This window comes from Strix aluco, chromosome 5, assembly GCF_031877795.1.
Source record: "Strix aluco isolate bStrAlu1 chromosome 5, bStrAlu1.hap1, whole genome shotgun sequence".
NCBI lineage: Eukaryota > Metazoa > Chordata > Aves > Strigiformes > Strigidae > Strix > Strix aluco.
Genome location: NC_133935.1, coordinates 19,810,906 through 19,828,149, shown reverse-complemented (window position 1 = coordinate 19,828,149; position 17,244 = coordinate 19,810,906). Strand labels below are relative to the sequence as shown.

Genomic DNA, 17,244 nt, shown 5'->3' with positions numbered 1-17,244 from the left:
CAATCTGTCGGGACCTCCCCGGTCAGCCAGGACTGCTGGTAAATGATGGAAAGTGGCTTGGTGAGCACCCCAGCCAGCTCCTTCAGCACCCTCGGGTGTATCCCATCGGGTCCCATAGACTGGTGTATGTCTATGTGATGCAGTAGGTCACTGACTATCTCCTCCTGGATTGCAGGGGGGTCGTTCTCCCAGCCTCTGTCTTCTGGCTGAGGAGTCTGGATTCCCTCAGTACAACTAGTCTTGTTATTAAAGACTGAGGCAAAGAAGGCATTAAGCACCTCAGCCTTTTCTTCATCACTCGTTGCCATGTTTCCTCCTGCATCTAGCAGGGGATGGAGGCTCTCCCTGGTCTTTCATCACATGTAAGATGGATGGTATGGGCTACCTCAAGTCGGCTGCTTGCTTGGAAACACCTAATATGGAACTAGTAGTTACAAAATACTGGATTGCTCTTCTCTGAACATCAAACTGGTATGAGACATGTCAGATTAAGCATCCACTAATTAAATCACTGAAAAGGTGAATACTGGTTGAATTAACAGTCATTTTAGACAAGAGTTGGTGTTTTCAAAAGCAACAGATGACTCTGGGTCATTGTTGCGGTGGTTGTTGTGGTGAAAATGTGCTTATGAAGTCTTCATGAATATCATGACCTCTTAAAGAATTCCCAAAGAGACAACAAAAAATTTGAAACACAACTATCTTCTAACATTTTTTACCAAAACTTTTAGGTAAGGAAATTATGAACTGCTATGTTAGTACTAATATTTACAAACATTTATGCTATATTCATCATTGTTACTTTACTGACAAGAGATACACCACCATTCTCTGCTTTGTGCATGACACTTTCAAATATGTTGACCTCTCCTTGTTTTGTTGCAAGGACAGCAATGAGCTGTTGTTTTGGTGTTTCAGTCTGGGTATGGAACACAACAGAAAAATCTTAAGTCTTTCTTTCTTTGCTACAAGGACTTCAGATTATCTCTGTCCTTAAACAGATGTAAACAGAAATCACCTTGACTGTGGAAAAAGTACTGATCTTTGTATTTAAGAATGCACAGTTTAGAATAAGTTTAACAAACACCAGCCAAAATATTGTCAAATTTTTATAACTAAGGTATTTCACTTCTTGTATTTTTTCTCAGTGCCCATTTGCTGTGCACCTGTATGCATGAAATGGCTGAAGTGCAATCTTGTGTGACGTTAAAGAAAACGTGCTATTTCATTCCTGAGACACAAAAGTTAAGAAACGAATGAAAAAAACAATGTACCATTGTACAGGATGTTTTTCAATCATGCAAGGATATTGCAGCGATGTTCATTGCTCTAAATTATGAGTTTCCTGTAGGGTTTTTTTTCTGGATAAAGTCAAAACAAAAAAGTAATAAAACTAATTTTAAGTATTAGTTGTAAGTAGTTAAAAATGAAATGTTTATTTTTCTAATCATTTGTCTGACTGGAGCACAAAACATTTAATGGATTTTTAAAAGACATTATTATTATGGATGATATCATACTAATTAAGGGCAAAGTACAGGCATTAGTGGATAGTGTTCCTTAAGGAGTACTCTTTCTTAATTTTATTCCTGCTATCCCACTATTAGTGGATACTGCAATAATGAGCTACTTAAATAAACTAGCTACTGCTTGGTTAGTTAATCTCCATAATAATGTTACACTGTTTTCCATGGGATTTGTGTTTATACAAAGCCTGGGAAGCCTGGGTAAAGAACTAGAGACTTAATCTTAGATATTACTTTCTGCTGTTTTAATTGCTGTTGTTTTATTGAATCCTTCAAGCCTTGACTTCAGTTGAACAGGGAGTCCATAGGAATTTAACATGTGCTTAAAAGATTTCTGAAATTATGGCATTACTAGTTGCTTTTTAAAATAAGTCCTTTCAGAGTTTCTCCATCTCACAGGATAATATGTTGAGAAATTTGGTTTTGTAACATCTGTTTGTTAACAGTTGCTTCTGTTTCATTGGAGGGTATCTCTGAGTGCTTCTCTCATTCTGTCCTAACTTTTATGTTGGTTTGTTAATCACTCATTTACAAATGGTGCCTAAAGGTCTTTGTTGCTGACTGAAACTTTTAGTGCACATGCACAGTCTCAAAAACTAGTTCGCAGAAACTTTGATAAGCAATATGATAACAGTCATTAGTATACAAAACCTAGACTGATCAGCAATAATGATTTCCAGGCGAGGACAGATTATCCACTAGCGCCATCACCTTGTGTCCTGCAGTCACGGAACAGCACAGAAGTGTTCAGTGCCTGTTACCAGCTCCAACTAGCTCCTATGATGCTGAAAGAACTGATTTCCTTCACCGGCTGTGTCCTGAACAGAGGAGTCCAAGGCTGCTCGAATTCCTTCATTGCCCTACACATAAAGAATCCAGGGTCAGTTCCAGAAAAGTATTTAGATGACACTAACACATCATAGGAGTCAAGTATCTAAATAGTTGGTATTTTTTTTTTCCTCCAGATCTTGTCCCCAAATATTGTGGGGAAAAGAGGCAATATAAGTCCCATTCTCCAAAACAGCACCAAAGAGAAGGAATACACAGGTGCACTTCAAGGCAAAATTACATAGTTCAAGCACACACTGACGGACAGAAGAAATCATTGAGCCCCCAGCAATGCTGGGTACGTGAATCAGATTTGAGTTTGCAAGACTCATGGACAGATCATCCAGTCCTTGACTGAAAAATGTACTTACTACTTTTCCTTCAAGATGTTTACAAGATGTGTCACCATCCCACTGACCTGAATTGTGCAGAGGCCATTCCAGTTGTGGAGTGTTTGGATGCTCAAAAGTTGGTTCCCTAACACAACACACTCATAGTCCTGGAAGACAACTGATGGTTGTGGATAGATGGAGAAGGACAATGACTGTAAAAATATTACTTAGCATGATAGGCAGTGGTCATAACATATTTGTAGACAAACATTTGTCAAGCTGATTTTAGGGATTATGTCAAGGAGGAATTTTAAGGGCTAGATCTGAAGGAGGATAATGAATTATCTTTATATTAGCTCCTCACAAGCACAGCAGACAGGACAGAGGAAACCACAAAAGCACATTTCTGGAGAATTTATACACATTAATGGATTTTAGAAATGAAATTGCTGTCTCTTACACACAGGAATAAAAATCATTGAGAAGCCAAAGAAAGGATAAAAGTCTGTTTCTCTTCACAAAAATTCTAATTTTCTGTTAATGCAGTGGTCTGGCTAACCTAAAATGAAGCATTTCAGTTCTGGATAGCTTAGACAGAAAAGTCAAGAAAATTACTCTCATGGTCACAATTTCTTCACTTTCCCCCCTTTTACCTTCACCCTATCTTCAGCAAGTACTATTTATAGGATTCCAAGTTGAATTTTTCCTTTTGTTGAAGAGTTCTGAAACCAGCCCTCTCCAAACTCACAAGACTGTACCTTATCCATAAACATGATACTGTTTTGAGGCAGGATGCTATCCTTTTATGATGCCAATGTTTTCCTAAATGTAACTAAATATTCTTTGTGGCTACATCTGTCTTCATCCTAGCCACAGGGCGGCAGGGTTAGCCCTTTCAGCTATGTCTACGGATGCTCTCTGAAATAATTTTGTATCCCCATCCTGCTACCTGGCTGTGCCCATATTCACACAGTACCTTGCTGTATATGTTATCAGGTCATTTTAGGAAGGACACAGGCTGACATGGCTATTTGATGTTGGCCATGGTCACATTTCTACAAAGCAGCGTACTGTCATACACTTCAAGGGCAGGAAGACATGGGTCTGGAATAGCCCACACTCAAAAATTCCCTTGCAGTGTATCCCTGAGCTCATGTAAACCCTGCCCCTGAGAATGGACTTGGGTAGGAAGCAAATCTGAATTTGATCAGGCATGGATAAAGATTCCTACTCAAAATCCACGACAACCTACCTCTCCTTGATACAAGTACAGAACTGTTTTATACAAAATGAAACAGCCCCAGTGAAAGACATGGGGTGCATATACATGCATATATATGTACTGTGGTCGCCAAGACACTCTCCTGTGAAAGGGCATCACCTGTCAAATCCACTCCTTGGATTCAGAACAGGAGATGGAACCACGGCCTCCTGCCTCCCCGGACATGCCATGACAACTGGCATTACAGCTTGTTGAAAGCAGATGTTCCTCAGTCCCACCTCTGTGAACAGGCCCGGGTCTCCCACATCCTAGGTCTAAATATCCTCCAAAGTCCGGGCAGTCATTCAGTTTCTTGAAGTTATTAACAATGGCAGCAATTTCCCCTTCCCATTCTCTTGATTAAACAGAGGGAAGGAGGTAGAAAAAAGCTGAGAGATGTAAAACTCCAGATGTTGTCGACACCAATATCTGGTTCCACCAGAGAATTTGAACACTGAAGTAATGATGAATTACAGTGGGGTCCCTATGGCAATCAAGATTGCAATCATAATACCACTGAGGAAGAATAAGGGCTAGCATTCATTAACATGAATAGCAAATGAATTTATGACAATTTCCACTGGTCCTTTCAAAGAACATGAATACATCTGTAAGAAATTAAGATGACATATCAGTGTAATTCATTCATTAATAAATCCTGGTATTGCACATTTGTTGCAAAATTTGTGGCAACTGTTACCAGTGGTTTTTAATTCTATAACTGTACTTTTTTAAAACCATAACACAAATCTCTAGCAAAAGAGTACTAGCTAGTTTGTGGACTATTATGTAGGTGATTTAATTATTAGTCCAAACTCACTTTGGCATAGAAACTGAACTTCTTCAGTTTTAAAGTAAGTAGGTATTTAATAATTTAAATACGTACGAGAAAGTTACAGTCACCCTGCTTTCTTTAGGGTTATACAGCAATTAATTTTACATTAACTTCTTAAGGTTCTTTCTGTGATCTGAGTAAGCATGGAGGGAAAAACAACCAGAAAAGTAAACCCTAAACAAAGAGGAAACCCAATAATAACGTGCCAAACTGTGATGGAGTTGGTGCAGTCACTGCTGTATTCCCGTGAGTGTGGAGTCACATCTTGCCCATTCTTAAGGGCAGACGGTCAGGATACAACCTAGTCAATGGCACAGGTGAGAAGAAACACAGATTAGTAGAATTTATGCATTTTAACTTGGGCAATATGAAGAGTATCCATTAGCCATGTGTTATAAAACAGGAGTTTATGCTTTGCTACTCTACTTAGCAATAGTCCCTCCTGAGTTGTGCCTCTCAGCTTTGCACATGTACCACTATTAAACATACCTGATAAAAATCTTGCTACTGCAAGAAACCCAAGCTGTGTATTTACATGTCTCTGTGCAAATGGACCAAATGCCTAATGAGGCCTGCATGAGGATATGGCATAGAGGCATTTGTATGTGTGAGATACACAAGATGCTGTGAAGGGCATCCCATGTCCATCTCCAGTGCCCTGTTTTGGCACTTCATGAAGCCAATTGGAACAGAATGTTGAAGCCTGGATTCTGCAGGTGACTCCACAGCCCACCTTCAAGTGATACTAATGGGGAAGCTGTCACTTCCTTGGCCACTCCATTAAGCCTGTCCATGTAAGGTTAAACACAAACAAATGTTTGCAGGATTGTGGTCTTATTTACTACATTAGAAATAAACACTTACTAAGTAATAAAGCCTGTACCTTAAAAATATTTGATTTTTCTTCTATATAGTGAGGAAAAAGTTGAGAGAAAGAGAAGTTATAAATCCTTAGTGTACACTCAAGAAAACCCATCATTATAAACTCAGTGTTTCATGAGCCATGAGGGAAAATAGGAGAAAATGCAATATTAATTTAAACCAGCAATACTTCATAGTGACTACAAACCAAACTAACAGCAAAGTTCACCCAATTTAATAACAAAGTTGCAATTTTCTTCACGGCACTAGATTAGCATAACTGAACAGATTTATGTACGTTGCCGAGAGCCAACACAAAAACATTTGGAAGATATTCTGTGAAAATTAAGAAAACAATCCGAATGTTTCCCTGTGAACCTTTAGTAATAGCTACAAATATTTGTGTTAACATGTTATTTATTTGGTAGTTTTCCTACTAGTCATTACGTATCACCTCAGCTCTCGGGAGAGTGCTGGAAGGAAGGGCAAAAAAGTAAACCAAGTCACTGATGGGTTGCCATTTCAGACAAGGATCCAGCTCTGACCAGGTGTGCTCTGCTCCACAGCAATCCTCACTGCGGGTCTGGGCTGCTCTTCTACAGCAGCAGAAAAGACAGTAGCCATGAGCTCAGTAACCCCTTCCTTACTGCAGGAATCATACCTTTCCTCATCCATGCCACCAATGGCACAATCTGCTCTACAGTTTGTAGGCACTTGGACTCAGCTGCACAAAGGTGCTCAAAAGATGAAATGCCACTCATTTCCATAGGATTCAGAGACTTCTAAATGACCTTTGAAAATCAGGTCTCTGCCATCTTTTCCTCTCTCACGACTCCCATCAAACCCCATGCTCAAATCTTGTTTTGGAAGTTGCTGAAACGTGCAAACTTGCCATCTATAATGGGACTTCCAGCTTCAGGAAAAAAACCAAAACCACATCTTCAGCATTCCTTTCCTGTTCATATGTCCTCTTCATGTGTTAGCTGTTGGGCCTGCAGTGTCACACCAGTCCTCTCTTCCACCTTTCAGGAAGCAAATACCAGTGTCTTTCACAACAGAAACACCTTCAGAAAACACACCATAAGCATTCACAATGAAAATGGTAAGTCAGTAGAAGTGTTTGACAACAAACAGGTAGCACCTCCAGACCAGACAGGAAGAACACTCTGGACTTTGGCAAAACTAAGATATCTTATTAAAGCCAGTAAAGTATTATTTAGCTGTCCAGAAAACTGTGAGCCTTTCTAAAATACTTCTGTCAATGTAACTGCTTGGATGCATCTCTGTTAATCAATCCTGAAACAGCATTTTTGCTTTGATATAAGAGCTTGTGGCTTCATCTGCATTTCAAGTTGTTTGCATTCCTATTTCATTATCTGCTCCTCAGCCATTAGGGTTTCTGGTGAACAGGGACAGTCTGAAGCTCTCACTGCAGACACTGGCTGACTGCAGGCATTTACCAGACCATAAATGAACCAAAATTCTTGCTCTGGACCATTGGTGGGCATCTTCTTAAGCAAAAAGGGATGTAAAAGGTGTGGATAACAGAGGAGCTAAGCCAGCTATATCCATTGCATCGTGAGGTGCAGGCCCACGTTACAGATCCTGGGTAACTACACAGCCATGGACCTGCAGCCGCAGTTTCCTTGCTCACAGCGTGGCTGGGCCCAGTCCTTCTGCAGCAACATGTCTGCACTGCATGGGCTCACCAAGGGAGAGGAGGTCGCCTGCTCTGCCTACTACAAGGCTCAGTGTTGCCCCTAGGAGACACAAAGGCACACATAAACTCACTGATCACTGTGGGTAGACACACTTCACTACTTTAACACTGCTGAAAAGGAGCCTACAAAAAGGAGTGAGTTTCCCTCAGCTCCACTCCAGCCAATAAATCAGATATCCTGTTGTGCTGGGACTGCTCCCTTCCCTGGTAGAACAAGAACAATATCTTTAAATACACAAAAGTACTATTTTCAAAAAAGAATTAAGACTGTGAAACACTGTGACTCACCAAAGATGCAAGGGACAAGGGGGAGAAATCTAAGACACATGGCTCTGACAGGGTGGGAAAGGGGGTGCTCCTGACTTCTGCTGGATCAGGCTGAATTTGGACTGACAGCACACAGACCATCTGGGATCAGACCCTCAGTACCTTCAGCTTTGCTTCCCTTCTCCCAAATTTTTGTAAGACAGAAGGGCAGAAAAGGAACCTGTCACATCATTCAGACAGTCAGTCACATGATGGTCTTCACAGGGGAAAACCTTGATCTCATTACCCATACCAGGATAACACCTATGAGCATCTTTTAGGATAAGCACAAGTGGCAAAGCCAGTGAGAAAATACTCCATGTCAGCCACAACTGCCAGCAAACCATTGCTTTGGACAAAGCAAGGTGGTCCTTGGTTTATAGGACTAAACCCTAAGGCTTTCAAAACCCATTTGGGGTAGAGAAACAAAAAACCAAACCCATCAACATTATGTATGAGAAGCACAGTGAGTACAGAGAAAACGAACAGCAACTGAAGTGGTCCTGGACCAGCCCTGTGGGTCTCAACCATCTGAAACGTTTGCCTGTGTCTGTGATTAGTGTTTACTAAATTCTTATGCCCTGGCACCAATAAGAGACTTCAACGCAAGCAGACTGCACAGCCACTAGGATTTTTAATGACCAATAAATTATCTGCTGCTTTGGAAAAGCCAGTTATCGTATTTAATTTGACAGCCCCATGCAGGGTGAATTCCATAGACACAAAACAAATGTCAGGCCTCGAGACTAACACACATTTCTCCAGATGCAAAATAGACACTCACCAGTTGCTCTCTTAGGAGGATGGAAAAAGCTAATCCCTCTAAATTATGTAAACCAAACAGAGAGTGAAGGCTTAAAGCCTCAGCATTTACTTTTAACAAGTAAAGCATAAACCACACTACTGCTTTCACATCTGCCTTCTAATTTTTTTTCTGCCTTTGAATGATATGCAGTACTATTTTAAGATCTGCTCCAGAGTGCCTGCAGCTGGCACATCTTGGAGGGAATTGCAGGTACTCATTTCTCCTCAGGACTGTCAGCCTGCCCCCTAAACATTTATCGTGCTCTTGTGGGGAGACCAGGATCATGGAAGATCTTTTCCAATCCAACTTTTATTTAATTTTGCATCAAGAGAGACAGCGAGGGGAGAGCTTTTTCTTTTCCTCGTCTTGTATCTCATTCAGATCTGGGCTGGAACAGAAACAGAGGAGGAACATCCACTGAACTCTTAAGTGCTTTCCAGCTCTGGTTCACATCTGTTACTAATGTATCTTTACATTACTGGATAGTTTAATAAACAAGGAAGAGTTGTCCGGTGAATTTGGTCCTATCATTTCAGAACTCAATCCCCGGCTCTGACACTAGCCTCTTGGAGGGACTGATGTAATTGCACAGTTCGTTTTCTCCATTTGCAAATCGAAATAACAATGCTCTCCTCTGCCGTGTTGGGATGTAGGGAGGAAGAGCGCCGTGTAAGAAGTTGGTGCTACTGGGAAGGGGTCCGAGGAGGCCGCAGCCAGCCTGCCGCCGCTTCGCCCGTCGGGGCAGGCAGAGGCTACCCAGCGCGGTGTAGGGTTATTACACGGGGCGGCCCCGCCGAGCAGCTCCACGCGAATAAGAGCGAAGGGCAGAGAGCACTTGAGGCGTTCAACTAAACCGCGGAGCAGGCGGGGCCGGCCGCGCCAGCAAGCGCTGACCGAAATTTACGCCCGTGAGCAGCAGCCGCCGTCCCACATAACTGAAGGCCGCGGTACCGCCAAACGCGCCCAGTAACAGGGCTGCGCTCCGCCCGCCCGGAGGCCGCGCCGGGCACCGGGCTGCGCCGGCAGGGCCCGACGGCGACGGGACGGCGCCCCCGCCCCCGCGCCCGTCCCCCGCACCGCCCCCGCCGCCGCCCCCCGGGCCCGGCGCGCTGCGCCCGGCGGCCCGCAGGGGGCGCCCCAGTGCCGCGCGGCGGCGGCGGGCGCTGCGGGAGCCGCCGCCGGGCGCGCGGGCGAGGGGCGGGCGGCCTCTCCGCATTGTGCGGCCGCTGCCGCCGGCGGCAGCGCCCGGGGGCCGGGCCGGGCCGGGCCGCGCCTCCCTCGCCGAGCGCCGCGGCACAGCCCGGGCACCCGCCGAGCGCGGCCCCTCCGCGCCGCGCGCAAGGAGGTGAGCGCCGGGTGGGCGGCGCGGAGCTGTGCGCACCCGAGGGGGCTTCTCCGCGGGTATGCGCGGAGAAGGGAGGAGCGGGGAAAGGGGGGGGGTCGTGGGGCGGCGCGGGAGTGGAAGGATGCGGCGCGGGGGGCCCGGTGCCCGCGGGGCCGCAGAGCCGGGCGTGCCGGGGTGCGGCGGTGCCCGCAGCCGCGGGAGCCGCCCTGCGCCGGGCGGGCGGCACCTGCCGGGATCCGGCCGGGACGCGGAGCCCACCCGAAGTTACGGGGCCGGCGGTGATGAATCAATACCCACGCAGAAATGGGACAGATACCTGCCGGCGCGGGGCGGGCGCGGAGCGGTGCCGGCGCGGAGCGGAGCGGCAGGTCGTGCCGCAGGGACCCGCCGCTGGCCGGGCGCGCAGCCCCACGGCGCCCGGGGCGGGTACCGGCCGGCCACTGGGAGCTTTCGTGGGAGGGGGATACCGGTGTCCCCCTCCAGGGCACGCAGAGCCTGGAACACTTCGCGTTTCCAACTGTTCCCGCAAAGTGAGCGTGGTCTGGTATTTACTCTTAGGCAAAATGAATCAGGAGCATAAAGACGTCAGAGACGAACTGGGACCTTTCTCTAAGGTGCCTTTACTCTTTCTTTTTACAAGCTTTTTTTAATAGGCAAAAGCCCCAGACTTTTATTTCAAGAAACAGGTTTGAAATGCGTTTTGCTGTGAAGCAGGTAATATTAACATAGCTTCCTACATCGCTGTTAGAATTTATGGCTAAAGTGGACACTTTAGCACAACAGCAAACCTTCATAACAGGTTGCATGCACAAGTAAAGTTCTACCCCATTTTAAAGGGAGACTGAATTTTTGATGGTTTAGTCAGGGCTGAGGATCATCGTCATCATCACAGTTGCCATTTTTTTGCCCAAGATCTTAAAGCATTCAACAATGACAGGTACTGTTATATTTTTTTACTGTCCAGGTTAGAGAAATCAAGGAGGTGAAGTGTCAGGTGACTTGCTCAAGGTCACAGTGTTGCTGCATGAATATAGGTAATTCCCATGAGGCCTGTTAAAAGTGCATTACCAGAAATTCTGGAATCCTTTTTGTAACCCCACGCTTTGCCGAATGTTTATGTGTGAGCTGAGGCTGCTTAAAACCAAGGAACACTAGAGAACTTTTGGGTACAGATTTGTTTGTTTAGCAGAATGGGCAAGGTACAAGTACTTTGAGGGTTTTAGGCAACTGCTGCTGAGTAACTGAAACCTTCCTGGAACCGGAGGGCTTGAGGAAAGATAGCTATCTGCAGGCACTGTTAGAGAGTGTTCATGGCTTTTAAATACATTCTGCAAAAACTAATTCACTGGAGTTGAGGCAAACACAGTAAATATAAGCAATTGCATCTGAAAGAGAAAGAATAAGGAACACTGTGAGGCAGCTGCTTTGGGTTTTTAAGTACCTTTTGAAATACTACAGTGCCAGCGTGAAACAAACAGCAAGAGCTAGAAAGGCAGGTAGGTAGATTTTGCACTAACAGTGTCTAATGTGTCAGTGGTGTTACTGCAATGTTTAAAGCGGGAATGTAGCATCAATTATCATGACTCCCTAAAAAAGAAAAAAGAGGGGGGGGTTGAGGGAGAGCCTGGCTCTTGCAGCTCCATCCTGGTGGTGTTCTTCCTCAGGCTCTGCACTGACGTCACAATGACACGGTGAAGCCAAAGACAGGAGCTGGGAACGGTTCTTCTGCTTCACTTTTGACAATCAAGTGAATTTGTTGCCACTCCATTCCTTCCAGCATGGCTAAGAGCGCAGAAGTGAAGCTGGCGATCTTTGGTCGAGCCGGCGTGGGCAAGTCAGGTATGTTTGTTGTCTGATTTTTTCTTCTGCTTGTCATCAGGTAACTTTTTGCTCCCTCTGTGCAGACAAAATCTTTGTACAAAAGGACAACAAAGCAGCAAACTTCTCACCCCATCTCAATCCCACTTCTCATGAAGTGAGTGGCAAGATTCCTCTTTTCCATTGGAACAGAATTAGTAATATTTAATTTGTCTCTTCATAGCTTGTGCTAGATGAAGGTATTTATAGTATGCTCTGTATCCCCTAAGATCAGATCCTCTGTTAAATATTGGATGACTTCTGTAATAGCTGTAATTCTGGTTGATTTCAGTGGGAAATTTTAGACTCAGCAACTCAAAGAATTTTTATTCTCAGTGCTATCTTGGATTTACGTATTTACCAGGAAACCAAAAAAATATGATGTGTAAAGTTTGCATTTGGAGAGATCTTTTGAGAAATAAACAGTGTGGTGTGTTCATATGGTAGAAACACAAGGGGGAGGCATAAATGTTAAAAATCCATTTCTGCAGACAGCCTTGCCTGTGGTGAGACAAGGAGCATAACGCGAGGGTTGCAAGCTCTCTCGGGTAGTTTGGTGGTGTTGCATTAACTTGACAGCTTCATGACCACTCTTAACGTGTCCTTGCACCACAGGGATGAGGAAATAAGGAGACTGAGTCTAATCGTGCCCCTCTGACACTTTAGGAATTGTAAGATACTGTTTTAGATAAATGTGCACAAGAGAAGCCAGAAGGTAGGATGTACTGGTAACAGCACTAGGCTCGATTCTCAGCTGCTGTCAACCAGCTTTGGTTCCCCAAAGTAATTTTTGTATCAGAAGTGCCAAGGCTCTGGCCCGTAAACGTATTATAGTTTTGTTAACTTCAGAACGGGTTGTTTATAAAAGCACGTTTACCCAAAGGTATTTTACCAGAACACTAGCGGTGAAGTAGCTCTGTCAGCCTTCAGGAAAAAAGGTGTATGTGAGGCAGAGGTTATTAGAGATCATACCACTTATACAAAGACAATGCAGATTAAATTGTACCTTTTTGAATAAAATACCTGAGGGAATGCTGATAATATACTGGGATAAGTTTAAACTGTTCCTTCTCCCCAGATGTGCATACCCCACCCCTCTTTTGTATTTCTCTGTCCTGTCCAAGTTCTGCAAGTAACTTCAGTGGTTCTCCTTTGGGTTTGTCTTACATTCAGTTGATGGTTTCTGTGGTTGTCCGGTCTTTTGGCTGGATTCAAAATAATGCAAGAGGATGTTGATGTATTTGCAGGAAAATTGAAACACTAAAAGACTTCCCTCGCCCTGATATTCCTAATCATTTGAGAGCTTATATTTAAAAAATACAAAACTACCTGTTAAGTGCTCGATTAAAATGCCTCACCAGCATAGGATCAACAGAGCCTTTTTTACCTGTTACATACTAGGATTTTATGGTAAAAATGTTCCTGTAGTCCTGGAACTGGTGGGAGATCATTTTTAATGAAAATGCCAATAAAAACATCCTAGTCCTGTGGAGTCCTCCTCCTCTCTCTTTTTTTGCCTTTGAGATGCAAGGAAATATGACTGACGTCCCCACTTTTTGGCTGTGACCATGCATGTGAATCTGTGTGGAAATGAAGGTACAAATAAGTAGGCAGCATAACAAGGTGAATTTAAGCGGTTGGAAAGACTACAGAGAGTACTCAGTGTTATCAGCTACCTCAACCAAGCAGCAACTGTGCCTCCCAGAATCTCCAGCTTGCTTATGAAAACCCCTCTTGTGTGTTCCCATAAAAGGATCCAGTTTCAACAGCTTGTCCAACTCCAGAGAAATAAGTGAGTGTGTGTGTCTGTGTGTGGCAGGAGGGTTGGGGTCTGAAAATACCTATTTGCCTGTAGCCAACAGTAGCAACAGTGGGAGCTATGGAGGTGCTGTTAGACCTTTGCTAAAAGCAGAACTGGACACAAAGTAGTGTCCAGATAGTTGGGTTTGGCATATAAGTACCATAGTAGATTAGTGTTGATAGCGTCTTTTTTTTAGTGTAGCCCTGTAATTCCCTACCCCCGTGACCAGTTTGTAATAAATTGTTGAGACAGGATCCTGCGGCCATAGGTTACTAGAGTAGGCTTGGCCAGACAGCTGAAAGATAAGCCAGCCCCTAGAAGCAAGAATGCAGGGCAGAATGCTGGAGCATGCTGGATACATGCAATGAAAAGGAGACGTTGGGTGATAAATAAGTCCACTGTAATTGCCAGAAAGTCATGCCAAAATATGATCACTGGCTTGCTTTCTTGGCTCATCTTCATTTGCTGAGGAAGAGCCAGGCATTAGGTTCTTAGTCTGTAAGTGTCTTCACCACCTGACAGCATCTGTGAAGTTACAGACTCATATTGTAATATCCGGGAGAGGCTCCTCTTCCAGTTTCTGACCGGGGACTTTGGATCAATGAGTCAAAGCAGCTACCAAGAAAGAAGTGTTGTGCTTCAGGACACATGGAGAATTAAAGCTGTCCCTCAGGCACCATGAAAGTCAATAGAACTGTTGCTGTTACTGAGAGCTGAGGAACATCCTAATCTCATCGTTAATGCTAGGCATCTGTTTAATGGGGTGCAAGATTCCTTGTTCTACTAAGTAGTCCCTTTCAACTAATCCAAGACTCTCCCAAACATGAGGTGGGAAACCAGAACACTGTTCACAAGTCAGAATAGTGATAGCATCTCAAAATGAGTTAAAGGCAGGGAAGACAAAACTTTTCTCCACTTTCTTGCTGCTTATCAAGTTTCTGTTGTTTAAAGGTTTAAAAACAAACAGGAGGAATAACAAGTGAGTGTCAGCTTTTTACTGTTCTGCTTCCTTGCCTCGTTGCCTCCTGCCTACTGGAGAAGGCCAGCAGAATTGCTAATCCAGCTCACCTGCCCTGTTTTGGTTTTTACTTAATGTAGACCTAAATCTTTCAAATAGAAAAGAAGGAGCAAACCAAATCAGAAAGGGGCATGTAAGAGTGCTCTATTAAGGCACTTAGTTCAGAATTACTCTGGGTAGTAAATCACTGGTCAGCTCATCTAGGCAAGCTCATCAGTTACGAGCATCCCAACCTGCTCTCGTACAGCAGGCTGGATGCTCCTCCATTCACCCAGTTCTTATTGTATAAAAGTTGCATAAACATTGCTTTAAACTAGCTGAAATAAAACAGATGAGGAGCTCTGCCTGAGCCAAGGAGCACTTTGCTGCTGCTTCACTCAGGAAGACTCTCTGTGGGTGGGAAGGGACGTTGTTAAGCCCTGCTATAGATAACAAGGCTGCACCTCCTAATTTGGGCTATAGTCAAGTGGCACTGAGGGGGGGAGAGAGAGCTTATAAAGTCCTATTTCTTTATGTCCAAGAGGAGCTTGAAGGGAGCAGAGAATCAAAGTTGAAGTGAATTACTTAAACATTGCTGTTTAAATTGTTCTTCTGCTGAATCCTACAGCTTCATTCCGATGGTAACAAAAGTTAGAATTTCCTAAATAGCTTCTTTTAAAAATACAGTAGTAACAATTAATAAAGACTTAAAGACCTTGTTCTTCCATGTCATTACAAGGTACAGTACATGTCCAGAAAGCTAAAGGGAAGTGAAAATGTATGAACCACGAGGAGAAAAGAAGGACATGTACTGGATAGCACTGCTTGGCTGATGCTTTTCCAACTCATAATTCAGTTGACTATGAATGCTCAAAATACCTCTGCTTAGGAGCCTTTATATTTTGGCCAAAAAAGAGAGAATGCCCAGCTGCAGCATGTGCTATCCAACTTGCCTTTTTGCTGTGTGTGTGCCAGGCTGAATACTCCAGGTTTCTGTGTTAACATGTATGGTGCACCCAGCCACAGGCAGATGCAGTTCTCAACTGTCTGGATGGGCTGTGTAGCTGCAGCCATCGTATGTGACATGGAAGTGTGTGTAGTTTCTGCTGGTGCTTAGGCGACAGGGAAGCTACTAAAGCTCCCACAGGGTCCTGCCAGTAAATATGTGCCTGCTTCTAGGCAGATAGGCAAATCATTTTCTTATGAAATCAGTTACATGAGAGACAGAGCTGTTGTCACCTTTTGGTCCAGCAGTAGCTCAGATGCTTGCATTTGGCCAAGAGGGTGATCGATAAAGTGGCATCAGTAAATATCATCCTGCAAAGAGCCTGTCCCATCTCAGAAATGAAGATCTCACCAACTTCAGTCATTTTAGTTTCACAGTTGGGAAAGTCCTGAGTAGACATAGATATGTATCTATTGGCTTACAGTATCTTCCCGGTCTAACCCAGTATGGGGGAACGTACTTGGGAGAAAGATACCTGGATTTGAAATTTCCTACAGAACAAATTCAAGCAACAGCCAAGCCAGAGAGGCCTACAACAAATCTGTGTTTTGTTTTCATTATTTGGGGATATGTCTGAAAAACACTATCAGAGATCACTTCCCAATTGCAAAGTCAGAACATGTGGGGAATGGAACTGAATTCGGCACCACCCCACCACCCCCTCCTTCAAAAACAACATACGGGTTACCGGGAAAGAAGCCCATTTCAAAGTGATTTTTCTACTTCACAAATCCCTGCTCATATGTTTTCCTCCACTAGTTTCATTTCAGGGACTTTTGGGATGCAAACATGAGTTATTAAGGAGTGATTAGTCATCAAGCTCACGGGTCTGCTAGTAAGACAGGGAAAGCTACCACAAAAGCTTCAAAGTCTGTGCTATACCAACTGATGTACCTAGGGAGGATTACTGTAATAAGGTGCCTCTGAAATCCAGAAGTGTGGATGGAAGGAGACTGAATTTTCTTTGTTTGGTTTTTGCTGGGGTTTGTTTGGGTTTTTTTGTGGTTTGTTTTTTTTTTTTTTTTTCACTGGCAGAGTAGGTCAGTTGTTTTTTTTTTCCTTTGTTCTTAAGAATGGCAGTGACAACCAGATGCTTAAGCGATTATTTGGTGATAAAGTTTAACACCCGCTGTATTAATTGTCCCCTAATATTTTGCTGGTAAAGTAGTCATTAAACAATCCCACTTCTTGCATCCTCTGGTTTTACACTTTTCAACCAGGTACAGGTTCACTGAAGGTACTGTGCATGTATGTATATACATACTAGTACTAGGAGAAATGTAACAGTAATTAGGTCACTCTGGGTGAGGTTTTGTGATGATTTCTCCCCCAGCAAGCATGCAAATATGTCCCCCTGGAGCAGGTAATATTGCAAGCACCCAGTTGCATTAACACAACTTTTCCACACTCCTGCCCAGTGGATGATGCTGATGCCTATACGGAGGGTAAGCCCTGGTCCATGGATCAGTGAAATAAGTCGCTGCCACCAATATGTGGCCCTGAGAGTCCCTGCCATGCCAGCAAGGAGAGGGGCTGCTGTTGTAGTGGCTCCAACATGTGCGGTTTTGGGGCCAGGCAGAGTGCACATTAACCAAGTGCAGGGCCCTACTGGGATCAGCAGTTCCTGTGAGGCTGCTTGGAAAAGCCCTACTGGCCTTACCATGCGGATACAAGCTTTTAGTCTGCAGCTGTGTGACAGTCTTTCTTGGACTTTCTCAAAACTGCATTTGTTGATTCTTGTTATGCTAAAACTGAAGGGAGGGA

General features: G+C 44.1%; 1 protein-coding gene across 3 annotated transcripts in view; it reads left to right on the top strand.

The window, feature by feature from the left end:
* Positions 1 to 9,696: 9,696 nt before the first annotated feature.
* The window catches only part of RERG (RAS like estrogen regulated growth inhibitor), a 118,096-nt gene continuing 110,548 nt past the window's right edge, over positions 9,697 to 17,244 (top strand). Inside the window, exons 1-2 of one of the 3 annotated variants that reach the window (XM_074826280.1) lie at positions 9,697 to 9,819; positions 11,484 to 11,658. In XM_074826280.1, the coding sequence (XP_074682381.1) occupies positions 11,598 to 11,658 (61 nt within the window). In that variant the 5' untranslated portion in view covers positions 9,697 to 9,819; positions 11,484 to 11,597. Of the gene's footprint in view, positions 9,820 to 10,401; positions 10,434 to 11,483; positions 11,659 to 17,244 lie in introns of those variants that run through there. The other 2 variants (XM_074826282.1, XM_074826281.1) reach the window with 2 other exon arrangements.